Source organism: Narcine bancroftii, chromosome 4 (assembly GCF_036971445.1).
Source record: "Narcine bancroftii isolate sNarBan1 chromosome 4, sNarBan1.hap1, whole genome shotgun sequence".
Taxonomy (NCBI): domain Eukaryota; kingdom Metazoa; phylum Chordata; class Chondrichthyes; order Torpediniformes; family Narcinidae; genus Narcine; species Narcine bancroftii.
Window position 1 is genome coordinate 318,074,877 of NC_091472.1, and position 14,060 is coordinate 318,088,936.

At 50.3% G+C, this 14,060-nt stretch overlaps 1 protein-coding gene across 1 annotated transcript in view; it reads left to right on the forward strand.

Moving 5' to 3' along the window:
• Positions 1–14,060, forward strand: part of LOC138762317 (acid-sensing ion channel 4-A-like) — a 104,443-nt gene that overhangs the window by 84,331 nt on the left and 6,052 nt on the right. Inside the window, 4 exon segments of the mRNA XM_069936070.1 lie at positions 5,077–5,221; positions 11,500–11,627; positions 12,158–12,314; positions 12,566–12,622. Of these exon segments, the coding sequence (XP_069792171.1) occupies positions 5,077–5,221; positions 11,500–11,627; positions 12,158–12,314; positions 12,566–12,622 (487 nt within the window).

Here is a 14,060-nt window from a genome sequence, read left to right on the forward strand (position 1 = left end):
TCCCTGTCTCTGTAGCCCCCGCTCCCCTCTGGTCCTCTATACCCCTCCCTCAAACACACCTCCTCACACACCCATCACATACAATCTCACACACACTCTTGCAGACACTGGGCACACATCGCTTTGCACACACACACAGACCTCACCATTAACACTCCAGCCCCTTACATCCCCTCACACAACTCGTCATCAGAATGAGAAGTCCGAGATTAAGGTAGAAGGGAACCAGGGGGTTACAGTCGAGAAAGAGGAAGTTAGAAAAGTCAAAAATAATGTGTAGCAAAGATGGCAAAAAGGCTGGTGAAAAGACGGATTATTTATTGTACAGTAGAAATACTGAGAAATTGGTAACAGATACTGGTCTAAGGGAACTACTTAAATGCACGGATCGTTAGGAATAAAGTAGATGACCTTGTTAGACATCTACAGATTAAAGATATGACATTGTCCCCATCACTGAGACATGGGTTAATGATGGATGTGATTGGGAGCTGAATGTCCAAGGGAACACAGTGTAGAGGAACGATGGGCAGGTGGGTAGAGGGGGTGGGGGGCCCTGGTGGGAAGCAATGAAGCAAAGAAGGGACATAAGGTCAGATGGGGTAGAATCTGTATGGGTTGAGTTAAGAAATGGAAAAGGTAAAAGGGCCTTATTGGCAGTTATATCCTGGCCCCCAAACAACAGCTGGGAAGTGGACCACGGGTTACAGCTGGAGATGGACAAAACATATCAGAAGGAAAATGTCAAAATAATTATGGGGGAATTTAACATGAAAGGGGATTGGGAAAGTCGGGAAAGGACTGGATGTCAGAAGAGAGAGTTTGGAGAATGCCTACTGGATGGTTTTTTGGAACAACTTGTCGATAGGCCCACCAGGGGATCAGGGGCCTTGGATTTGGTGGTGGATAATGAACTGGAGGTGATTAGGGAAAATTAAAGGTGATGGAACCCATAGGGAATAGTGATCATAACACGATAGATTTCAGTTTCAAATCTGAAAAGGAGAAGCTGATCTCAGGTGTGTCAATATTTCAGTGGAACAGAGGGAATTACAGTGAGATGAACTGGCCCAAGTGGACTGGAGAAGTCAGCTCAATGGGGGGACAGCAGAGTAGAACAGAATGATATTTCTACAAGAAATAAGGAAAGTGCAGGATAATATATTCAAAGGAAAAGGGAAATTATGAATGGAAAAATGGCACAAATGTGGCCAACGAGAGAGATTACGGCTAAAATAAAAGCGAAAGGGAGGGCAGACAAGGAAGCAAAAACTAGGGGGAAAACAGAGGACGGGAAACTTTTAAAAACTTACAGAAAGAGACAAAGAAAGTCATTAGGAGAGAAAAGATGAATTATGAAAGGAAGTTGGCAAATAACGTACAAAAGGACACTAAGAGTTTTTAAAAGAATATATAAAGAGTAAAAGAGAGACACGGGTAGATCTGGGACCGTTTGGAAATGAAGCTGGAGAAATTAATGGGTAACAAAGAGATGGTGGAGGAATTAAATGAGGATTTTGCACCAGTCTTCACTGAGGAAGACCATAGCCTCATACCCGATAGTCAGAGATCTTGGGGAATAGTGCCTCACAAGAGGCTGTTTAATAAGATGAGAGCCCAATATTAGATTGGGTGGAGCATTGGCTGATAGGCAGGAAGCAAAGGCTAGGAATAAAGGGATCCTGTTCTGGTTGGTTTCTGGTTACTCGTGGTGTCCGCAGGGGTTGGTGTTGGGGTCGCTTCTTTTTACACTGTATGTTGATGATTTAGATTATGGATTAAATAGTTTTGTGGTGAAGTTTGCAGATGACATCAAGATGGGTGGGGGAGTAGGAAGTGTTGAAGAAACCAAAAGGTTGAGAGAGACTTGGACAATTTAGGAGAGAGGGTGAAGAAATGGCCGATGAGATCCAATGTTGAGAAATGTATGGTTGGACATTTTGGAAAAGGAACTAAAAAGGCAGATTATTATTGGGATGGGAAGTGCAAATGGAGTTGGGGGTCATCGTGCAGGGTAACCTGAAGGTTAAACACCAGGTTGGATTGGCAGTAAAGAAAGCAAATGCTACGTTGGCGTTCATTTCAAGGGGAACAGGGTATAAGAGTAGAGAGGTGTGATGAGACTCTATGGGGCACTGGTGAGACCTCATTTGGAGAAATTGTGTGCAGTTTTGGGCCCTTTATCTGAGAAGGGATGAAATGATGATAGAGAGAGAACAGAGAAGATTTACCAGGATGGTTCCTGGAATCCAAGGGCTAACGTATGAGGAACGTTTATCGACCCTTGGACTGGATTCATTGGAGTGTAGAAGAATAAGAGGGGATCTCATAGAAACATTTTGAATGCTGAAAGGATTGGCCAGACTAGATGTGAATAAGTTGTTTCCCTTGGTGGGTGAATCCAGGATAAGGGGGCACAGTCTTAGAATTAGAAGGGATCCATTTAAAACAGAGATGAGGAGAAATTTCTTTAGCCAGAGGGCCGTGGATTTGTGGAATTTGTTGCCATATCCAGTGTTGGAGGCCGGATCATTGGGGGAGTTTAAGGGGGAGATTGATAGGTATCTAATTAGTCAGGGGATCAAGGGATATGGGGAAAAGACTGGAATTTTAGGATGGGGAGTGGGGGGAGGTTGAACTCCTTCAAGCAAGCTTTGGGCATGAACTTTTCCATCTGTCTGCCCGGGAATCTTTTTCCCTGACAGAGCTCGGAATAAAGTGGGTGTTTCAGGATTTCATTGTTGGGTCTGAGAGTGAAGAGCCCCTTGGGTGGAACCAAGGGAAGGTGAGCAGAGACTCTATGCTGGGATGTCAGCCTGGGGGTGGTCACATCCTGCTGGTGGAGGTAGAGGATGGTGTTGGTGGCATCTGTGCAGGGCCTCGAGGTGCCTAGATGTCAGAGAGGCCAGGGATCGCTGCTTCCTGGAGACCATGGTTGTGCCAGGTCTGCAGGCCTCTAACACCAGCCCCAAAAGTGGCCAAAGGCTGTGCTCACGAATCGGGGTTGAACTTCATCATAGATTCCCATCGTCACCGAGGCCTGGCTCCAGACTCATGGGAAGAGGCCAACTTCCCCATGTCTTCTCAGGAGCTGTCTGTGGAACAGAGAAATGTCCAGCACAGGACAGGCCCTTTGGCCTGTCGGTCCATACTGTACATAATCCTGGAGCCGCTTTCAGGTGCATCCTCCGAGGAAGAGTGACTGGTGCTGTAGCGCCATCCATCATAAATATGCGGCATAGCAATGGCTGTCTTCCCAACCCATAATCCCCCACGCAGGTGGAACTGCTCTGTGTTTCCCAGTCAGTACCAGCTGCATGGGGGTTTATGGGTAGGGAAGACCGCCATTACTATGCCATATTTTGAGCAGCAGAGAGCAGCCCCGGTGCAGGAATGGCCAGCCGGGCTGTGACAGCATGCACCGGCCACCCCTGCCACGACATCCCCCACCACCCGCCCCTGCCCAACATTCCAATGCCAGCCGTTCCTGCCCTGATGTCCCAGCCGGCTGCCCATCAGCCAAACCCTGGCCCTGCTGCCTGACAGCCTCGCACTCCCCCCCCCCACCGCTTCCTGACAGCCCCTGCCCTATTGAGGAGGGGAGGTCGGCAGAATGTCAGGGCAAGGGCGGCCGGCAGTGAACATTGGGGCAGGGGCAGCTGGCAGGGGATGTCAGGCAGCAGGGAGGGGTCTGTCAGATCGTGTGGTGGGGCTGTCAGTTCGTGTGGCGGGGCAGTCAGGTTGTGTGGTGGGAGCTGTCAGGTTATGTGGCAGGGGTGCTGTCAGGCAGCGGGGTCGGGACTGTCAGGCAGCGGGGAGTTGGGTTTCCGGCTGATAGAGTCATCAGCCCGTCCCCAGGCAGTTGCTTACAGCGGCTGCTCATTCAGGTGCCTCTCCGCTGATTATCCCTCCCGGAGGAGGGTTGGTGTCGGCGCCTCGGAGGCACAGTCAGTGGATTCAGGTGGATACCTCATCAGTTGCATAGGGGTAGAATATGTGGCTTTATACTGGGGTATTCCTGCCACCTGAAAGAGCCTTATGAGAGAACCCTGAGCCTTGCTGCCGAATCACATCTTGCAGTTGGTATGATGGACAGATGGGGCAGCAGATCCCGACACAACTCACACTGAGTTAGCAGTGGGTCATGATCTGGGGCTGCCCTGCACTCTCTTCACTCCCTTGCCTCATCGGTCATCTGGACACACTGTGGCGGACTGTTTTACCACCTGGCATCGAGGGGGTCCCCAGTGGAGGTCCCTGAATGTAGGAGTCCTCCCCCTTTACATGGAGAGCTGGGGGGAGAGAGAGCTGCTCCAAACAGTGCTGTGTAACCATTTCCTGCGTCGGTTTACCCACACCCTGACCCTTGTGGCTGGGAGGAGACAGGTACCACGTGTACATGGGGTGTTGCAGCCCCCTCTTCGCTCACCTCGAGGGGCTGCTCCTCATGTTCTGGCTGCACTTCAGCCCCACAATCCTGATCTATGGTCGCCCGGTGCGGGGTGGGGGGGGAGGGTCGGCCATTCAGAGGGTCTTCATGTGGGGTTGGTCATCGGAGCTGTGAGACCCATGGGTGTTGTCTCACCTGTTGGTGCTATGTGTCCTGTGAGTGTTGTTGGGTGAGGGTGGGGTGGGCAGGAGTTGGGCGGTGGGGGCAGGGGCTTTGGGGGAGGGGATGGTGGAGGGCAGAGTGTGGGAGGGTTTTGGGGGGGGTGATGGAAGGAGGCTGATTGAGCAGCTGGTTTGTGCGGGAGAGGGAAGCCGGAGCGGGGATGTGGCCGGAGAGAGTGGTGATCCCAAACTGTGGGTGCTGGGTCAGGGAGAGAAAGCAGGGGTGGGGGGGGAGAGGAGGGGGAATGGGAGGGGAGGAGATGAGGGGTAGGGGAGGTGAGGGGGAGAGGGAGCAGGAGGTGGTAAGGGGGGAAGTGAGGGGGGGATCTGGATGGAGGGTGACAGAGTTTAGGTCTTTGACCAGTGAAGGCTGTATCTAGTGTGTCCATCCTGAGGTCGAGAGTGTGGACCTAGGGGATGAAGTCCAGGATGACGGTACTTCTGACCTCTAACCTCTGCCGACAGGTATTCACCCGGTATGGGAAGTGTTACACCTTCAACGCCAACCTGACAGAGAGCAGGAAGAGCAAACAGGGTGGCACGGGCCACGGACTGGAACTCATGCTCGACATTCAGCAGGATGAATACCTGCCCATCTGGCAGGAGACAGGTGAGAAAGGCTGCCACCAGCACCCTGGACACTCCCCACACCCCAGCAGGGTTAGGAGTGGAGATGGGGGCAAGGGCTGATCTCCTGGGGAGAGGCTGTGGTAGGGACACTCTTTGTGGGAACCAAATTTAGACATACGGCACGGTAAAACAGGCCCATTCTGCCCACGAGTCCGTGCTGCCCAATTACACCCCACTGAGGGGGGGGATCTCATGAAGACATTTTGAATATTGAAAGGTTTTGACAGAGAGAATGTGGATAAGATCTTTCCCTTGGTGAGTGAATCAAGGACAAGGGGTCATAGTGTGAAAATTAGAAGTTGTCCGATTAGAACGGAGAGGAGGAAGAACTTCCTTAGTCAGTGGGTCATGGGTCTGTGGAACTCACTGCCGCCCAAAGCAGTGGAGGCCGGGTCACTGGGAGTATTTAAACAGGAAGTGGACAAGTATCTCATTAGTGAGGGTATCAGGGGATATGGGGTAAGAGCTGGAAATTGGAACTAGGTGTGAGTATATTTCAGCTTAGTGTAGATTCATGGAACGGACTTGATGGGCCTAGTGACCTGCTTCTGTTCTTTTACCTGCGTGGGTTGATCTACAACCCCCAGTACATTTTAAACGATGGGAGGAAATGAGCCCCTGGGGAAAACCCACACAGACACGGGGAGAGCATACAAACTCTTTACAAACAGCGCGGGATTCGATCCCCGGTCCTGATCATTGGTGCTGTAACAGCATTGCGCTCACTGCTAGGCAACCATTCCGCCCTTAAAGGGTCCAGCGGACCTAGTGATGTATCACTGGATCTTCCTGGATTGGGTGTGTCTGATGCTGGAAGCTGAGCAGAGACAAGGATAAGGCCGAGGGAAGGGCCAGGGAAGGGCAGGATGAAAGATGGAGATTGAAAATGTGGCTGAACAGTGCACTATCACCAACCTCACTCCGTGTCACCAAAACTAAGGAGTTGACTTCAGGAAGGGTACGATCCAGTGACCATTGGGGATCAGAGGTGGAAAGGGTGAACACATTTAGGTTCTTGGGAGTCACTGTCTCGGAAGATCTTTCTTGGACCCAACACACCAATGGCATCGTGAATAAAGCTCGTCAGCATCTCTACTTCCTCAGGAGTTTGCGGAGTTTTGGTCTGACACCAGAAACCCTGGCAAATTTCTACAGAGATGTGATGGAAACTGTGCTGACCGGCTGTATCACGGTCTGGTATGGGGACACCAATACCCACGAATGTAAAGCCCTCCAAAAGGTAGTGAACGCAGCCCAAGACATCACAGCCAAAACCCTCCCCACCATCGAGAACATCTACAGGGAACACTGCCGTCGGAGAGCAGTAGCGATCATCAAGGATTCACATCACCCGGCACATGCTCTGTTCTCGCTGCTGCCATCAGGAAAGAGGTCTCGGTGCCCCCAGACTCACACCCACCAGGTTCAGGAACAGCCGCCCGCCCTCCCCCATCAGACTCCTCAACCACAAATCAGAATCAGAATCAGGATTTATTGTCCTGAACCAGTCATGAAATTCGATGTTTTGTGGCAGCATGAAAGTGCAAACGTTCAGATTATAACCATCTTACAACATTACTATTAAAAATAAAAATAACAGTGCACAAAAACCGAGGCAGTGTCTGGTGGATCATTCAGGAATCTGATGGCGGAGGGGAAGAAGCCTCGCTGGGTGCTCGTCTTCAGGCTCCTGTACCTTTTCCCCAATGGTAGCAGAGTGAAGAGGGCAGGGCCTGGGTGGTGGGGTCTTTGAGGATAAAGGCTGCTTTTTTAAGACACGGCCTCATGAAGACGTCCTCGATGGAGTGAAGTCTGGTGCCTGTGATAACAACCCTCTGGAGTTTATTCTTGTCCTGAGAGTTGGCGCCTCTGTACCAGGCAATGATGCAACCAGCCAGAACGCTCTCCACGGGAAACCTGTAGAAGTTTACGAGTCCTTAGTGACATAATGAATCTCCTCGAACTCCTCATAAAGTTTAGCTGCTGGTGAACCTTCTCCGTGATAGTATCAACATGGAGACTCCATGACAGATCCTCGGAGATGTTGACACCCAGGAATATGAAGTTCTTGACCCTCTCCACTACTGAGCCCTCGATGAGGACTGGGTCATGTTCCCCTGACATTCTCCTGAAGTCCACAATCATCTCCTTGGTTTTGCTGACATTGAGCCATCGATTGAGACCAGGGTTCCATCCCGCACTGTCCGTAGGGAGTTTGTACATTCTCTCTGTATCCATGTGGGTTTTCCCCAGGAGCTCCGGTTTCCTCCCACCCTTCAATATGTACTGGGAGTGTCGGTTAATGGGGTGTAAATTGGGTGGCACGGACTCGTGGGCTGGAAGGGCCTGTTACCGGGCTGTATGTCTAAATTTGAAAAATGAAAATTTAAATCTACCTGAAGGTAAGATAAGAACCAAAGGACACAACAGCATAGAAGCAGGCCCTTCAGCCCATCTAGTCCTTGCCAAGCAATTTATTCCACCAATTCCCATTGACCTGCACCCAGACCATAGCCCTCCATAACTCCTCCCATCCAGGTACCTGCCCAATCTTCGCTTACATCTGCACAGTGAAGACAGTGTTCAGAGGAGAACTGGTCTGATCAGGGTAAACATAAGACATGGGAGTAGAAGTATGCCATTCAGCCCATCGAGATCTGCCCCCCATTCAATGATGAGCTGATTCTTTTCCCACTGATCCCCATTGCCGAGCCTTGTTCATGTCAGGGTGAGAGCTGGGGTAACAAGAACATGGAACCCTGGATATTGAGAGTTGGGTAACGTCTCTCCTGGGATATTTTCCCTGACTCTTTATGCTGCTTGGGATAAAGCCCATCTCATCATGGTACCATTAGTTTTGACATAATCACGGAAAGAGTTAGGTCTGGTCTGACGATGAAGGATTTGGAGTGGGGGAAAGCCAAATTTGATGAAATGAGAAGGGATTTCCAGGGAGTGGTTCGGGCGGATTTGTTTTTTTGGGAAAGAGGTAGAGGAGAATTGGAGGGCATTTAAAGGTGAGATTTTTAGGGTGCAGAATCTTTATGATCCTGTTAGGATAAAAGGCAGGGCCAGATGCTCAAGAGAGCCATGGTTTTCAAGGGAGATTAGAAATTGGTTCTAATAAAAAGGGAGGCCTACATTAAATACAGGAAGCAAGGGACAGACGAGATGCTGGGAAATTGCATGGATTGTAGAAAGAAGCTTAAAAAAGAAATTAGGAATGCAAAAAGATGGTACGAGGTGGCTATAGCAAACAGGGTGAAAATCCGAAGGGTTTTACAAATATGTGAATAGCAAAAGAAGAGTGAAGGATAGAATTGGTCCATTAGAGAATCAGAGCGGAGGAATGTGCACGGAGCCGAATGAGATGGGGGAGATATTGAATGAGTTCGTCTCATCGGTATTCACTCGGGTAAAGGATATGTAATCGTGTAGGATAAGTGAGACAAAAGGGGAAATTATGGAAAATGTAGAGATTAGGAAAGAGGGGGTGTTGGAACTTCTGGGGCATATAAAGGTGGATAAGTCCCTGGGTCCCGACGGGATTTTCCCCAGGACCTTGAGGGAAGTCAGTGAGGAAATAGCAGAGGCTCTGACTGATTTTTCATGTCATTAGAGAGGGGGGCATGGTGTCGGAAGATTGGTGTGTTGCAAATGTGGTTCATTTGTTAAAAAGGGTGGTCGGTATATTAATGGAAAGTATTCTTAGAGATAATATGTATAAATATCTAAAGGGGCAGGGACTGATCAGGGACACCCAACATGGGTTTGTGTGGGGAAGGTCATGTGTGACAAATCTTGTTGAATTTTTTGAGGAGGTGACTAGGAAGGTTGATGAGAGTAGAGCAGTAGATGTTGTCTATATGGATTTCAGTAAGGCCTTTGATAAGGTTCCACATGGAAGGTTGGTGAGGAAGGTTCAGGCGCTAGGGATTAATGTTGAGATAGTCAAATGGGTTCAATGGTGGCTAAAAGGTAGATGCCAGAAAGTCATGGTGGATAACTGTCTGTCAGGATGGAGGCCGGTGACGAGCGGTGTGTCTCAAGGGTCCCTTGTTATTTGTCATTTACATTAATGATTTGGATGATGGAGTGGGACACTGGATTAGTAAATATGCGGATGATACAAAGATAGGTGGAGTTGTGAATAGTGAAGTAGGTTTTCAGAGATTGAAGCAGGATTTGGACGGCTTAGAAGAGTGGGCTGAAAGGTGGCGGATGGAGTTTAACAGTGTCAAGAGCTTCATTTTGGAAAGAATAATCAAAACAAGACATATGGAGTAAATGGGAGGGAATTGAAGAATGCAGAAGAACAGAAAGATCTATAACAGTTCGTTGTTCTTTGAAAGTGGAATCTCATGTAGATAGGGTAGTGAAGAAGGCTTTTGGTAGGCTGGCCCTTATAAATCAAAGCATAGAATATAGGAGCTGGGAGGTGATGTTGAGACTATTCAAGGTATTGGTGAGGCCAAATTTAGAACACTGTATACAGTTCTGGTCACCAAATTATAGGAAGAATATAAATAAGGTACAGAGGGTGCAAAGAAGATTTACTAAAATGTTGCCTGGATTTCAGAATCCAGAATACAAAGAAATATTGTGTAGTCTTTATTCATTGGAGCATAGAAAGTTCAGGCGTGATTTGATAGAGGTATTTAAAATTATGAGGGGGATAGATAGAGTAGCTGTAAATAGGCTCTTTCCCTTGAGGGTAGGTGAGATTCAAACAAGAGGTCACGAGTTAAGAGTTCGGGGACAAAAGTTTAGAAGTAACATGAGAGGGAACGTCTTCTCTCAGAGAGTGGTGACTGAGTGGAATGACCTTCCGGAAGAGGTGGTCGCAGCAAAGGTAAAGTTGCATAGGTGTATGGATGGGAGGGGATTGGAGAGTTTTGGGCAAAGTGCAGGTAGGTGGGACTAGAGGAGATCACTTTGATCGGTAAGGACTAGAGGGGCCGAGTTGGCCTGCTTCCGTACTGAAATTGTTATATGGTTATATGGCTGATGTTGCCAAGGAATCAGGTACCTGCTCGGTACATTTGAAAACCTGCACTAGACATTCAGATTTCAGGTTCAGATCTATTGTCAGATACACATAGGACATCACGTAGAACCTTGAGATTCCTTTATCCTGTGGGGGGTGGCAAAATTACCACTAATTGGTAGTACAAAATAAAACTACACAGCATAAACATGTAAACAGATAATGAATGTCAACAAACTGTGCAATACAAAGAGAATGAAAAAAATCAATAAAGTGCAAATTCAGAGTCCTTAAACGAGTCCCTGATGGAGTTTGTGGTTGAGGAGTCTGATGGTGGAGGGGGAGCAGCTGTTCCTGAACCTGGTGGGTGCGAGTCCTGTGGCACCGAGACCTCTTTCCAGATGGCAGCAGCGAGAACAGAGCATGTGCTGGGTGGGGTGGGTCCTTGATGATTGCTGCTGCTCTCCGACGGGCAGTGTTCCCTGTAGATGTTCTCGATGGTGGGGAGGGTTTTGCCTGTGATGTCCTGGGCTGTGTCCATTACCTTTTGGAGGGCTTTATGCTCAGGGGTATTGGTGTCCCTACACCAGACCGTGATGCAGATGGTCAGCACACTTTCCACCGCATATCTGTAGAAATTAGCCAGGATATCTGCTGTCAGACCAAACCTCCACAAACTCCTGAGGAAGTAGAAGTGCTGACATGTTTTCTTCACGATGCCATTGGTGTGTTGGGTCCAGGAAAGGTCCTCTGAGATAGTGACTTCCAATTGATTACATTTTCTCCCCCTCCCCCTCTCTGATCCCCCAATGATCACTGGATCTTACACACCTGCTTTTCCTTTCCTGAAATCAACAATCAGCTCCTTAGTTTTGGTGACATTGAATGCAAGGTTGTTGTTGTACCATTCAGCTAAGTTTTCAATCTCCATCCTGTACACAATCTTATCGCCTTCTTTTATACAACCCACCACCGTGGAATTTGTAGATGGTGCTGTTTTACAGAACCACGCAGTTGCAGGTGTAAAGTGAGTAGGGTAAGAGTTCACCCTCCCATCTATTGAATTCTCCAAACAAGCATTTCCACTGGGAGATCTTCATCTCACCCAATCCTCTTGACTCATACTGCCACAGCCACTGTTCCCTTTAACAGGCCTACATTTCCCTGGGCACTGTTGACCTTTATACAGTCTGTGGGATCCGTCCCCCAGTGAGGGTCAGTGTGTGTGGGTCCCTCCCTGTGATGTAACATGGATCAGTTTCTGCCTGCAGACGAGACATCATTCGAGGCTGGGATCCGCGTGCAGATCCATGGGCAGCATGAACCGCCGTACATCCACCAGCTGGGCTTTGGTGTTCCACCGGGGTTCCAGACCTTCGTGTCTTGTCAGGAGCAGAGGGTTTGTCCGTGACCCATCCATCCCACTGCTGCATGTCCGTGAACCATACATTCTACCTCCTGTCTGTGACCAGTCTGTCCCACCATGACCCATCCATCCCACTGCATGTCCGTTACCTATCCCACCATGTGTCTACACCCATCCAACCACGTGTTTGCGACCACCCCATTGCATGTCCATGACCCCTACATTCTACCTCGTGTCCGTGACCTGTCCGACCTACTGCGTGTCTGTGACCCATCCCACCGCGTATCTGTGACCCGTCCACCGCGTGCCTGCGACCTGTCCCACCACGTGTCTGTGACCCGTCCACAGCGTGTCTGCGACCTGTCCCACCGCGTGTCTGTGACCTGTCCACTGCGTGTCTGTGACCCATCCCACTGCGTGTCTGTGACCCGTCCCACCACATGCCCGTGACCTGTCCGTCCCACCATGTGTCTTGACTCGTCCCTCTGCGTGTCCATGTCCATTCCACTGGTGTCCATAACCGGCCTGTGTTACTGACGCCAGCAACCCCATTTCACCCCTAGCTGACCTTCCTGCCCCAACCTTGGGGCAGCTGCCGATCAGAGCTGGGGGGCGGCCTGGTTCCTGGCTTCGATAACTACAGCTTGGCCTCGTGCCGGCTTGACTGTGAGAAGCAGGCTGTGCTGCAGGAATGTGGATGCCGGATGGTGCACATGCCAGGTGGGTACAATGGGGCCACCTCAGGGTGGAGTCAGAGTGATCAGGGTTGGGGAGGAGTCAAGGTGGGGGAAGAATCAGGGTGGGTGGGGTCAGGGAGGAGTCAAGGCAGGGATGGGGATGGGTGGGAAAGTGGGTGATGAGTTGGAGGGGAGGAGAGGGGTGGGGATTGGTTGGGGGTGGGAGATCCGCAGGTGGGGCGAGGATGTTCCACCTCTGGCACTCCCTGGTTACGGCCTGGTTTCTCTCCCCAGGGACTGAGCCCCTCTGCAGCCCCGAGGAGTACATGGATTGTGCTGACAAGGCCCTGGGTAAGATCCCACCCTGTCCACGCTGACCTATCACACCTGTCACACCTGGCCATTCAGCCCTGCACTCCCCTCCTGCTCCATACAGTCACCGTTCCACATCCCCAGTACCTCCACCTCCTTGACACCTCTCCTGTCTGGAACACTCTCTCTTTAAAATCATGTAAGGAGTTCCTCAGCACAGACACAGGCCCTTCGGCCCATCTTCTCCATGTTGGCCAAGCCAGTCCCATTTGCCTGCGTCCAGCCCTGTGCTATTCACAGACCTGTCTAAATATACAAGGTTCATGATTCCTTTACCGTCCTGTAATAAAGTCAGGGCAATATTACATGGAATCTGCCGTAAGGCGGACAGATTCACCACCGGCTGGAATTGCCTGAAGCGCCTCTTACAGTCAGAGAAAGATGCAAAAGAGAGTCGTCGTCCCCTTCCCCCCCCAGAGTCATTGAGTGTCTGTGGATTTGCCTCCAGCTCCCATGGCCCCCAGAGCCACATAGAGTCCAGTCCAAAACTTTATTAGTCCGAGCTCCAGATCCCAGCCTCCTTCACAGTCAGGAACCCTTCAGCACCCTCGGCACCTCCTCACGTTCAGGTTCTGATAGCTGGTGCCCCTCCAGCCAGTTCGAGCCGGTCTTCAGCCGCCTGCAGCCTGCATGGGTTTCTCACCTCGAGTCACCAACAGCCTGTGTGTTCTTCAGCTCAGAGCCCCTCACTGGACCACTGTCATGGTCATCGTCCCATGGGTCGACACCTCTGCTTGTCCTTCTCCAACGGGGGGTGGTCTCCCCAATTTCTGGTGCCCTGTGGCAGCCTCTGCTCTGCCTGGAGTCTGTAACCCCTCGAGGCAACTTCTTATCACAGTTGCTACCATCTTGGGCCCAGTCTCTGCCGTCACATTATTTTAAATAAACCACTGTCGGCTCCTGTACAGAGCTGATGGACTAGGCGGTTGGACCATGTGGCAGCACTGTGTCTCCGCTCCAGCTCTCCGCGGGTCTGCACCAGCGTCAGTGCTGCCAAAATATATCCTTCATATATTGTGGTGACCCCTGCCTCTGGCAACTCAATCCATGCCCTCACTACCCTCCGTGTGAAGGAGATACCCTCTCCTTGAATCAAGCCCCTTGATGTTATACACCTCTGTCAGGTCCCCCCCCCCCCCTCACCCCTTCTCTGCCGAGAGAAAAGTTCCAGCCAGGCCATCAGATTCCACCTTCCAATCTACATCACTGCCCCTTAAATTTTAAAGTAAATTTAGACATGGTAACAGGCCCTTCCAGCCGACAAGCCTGTGCCATCCAACTACACCCCATTAACCTACAACCACATTAACGGTGGGAGGAAACCAGAGCCCCCGGGGAATACCCATACAGACACGGGGAGGACGTACAGACTCCGTACAGACAGCGCGGGATTCGAACTCCGGTCACTGGTGCTGGA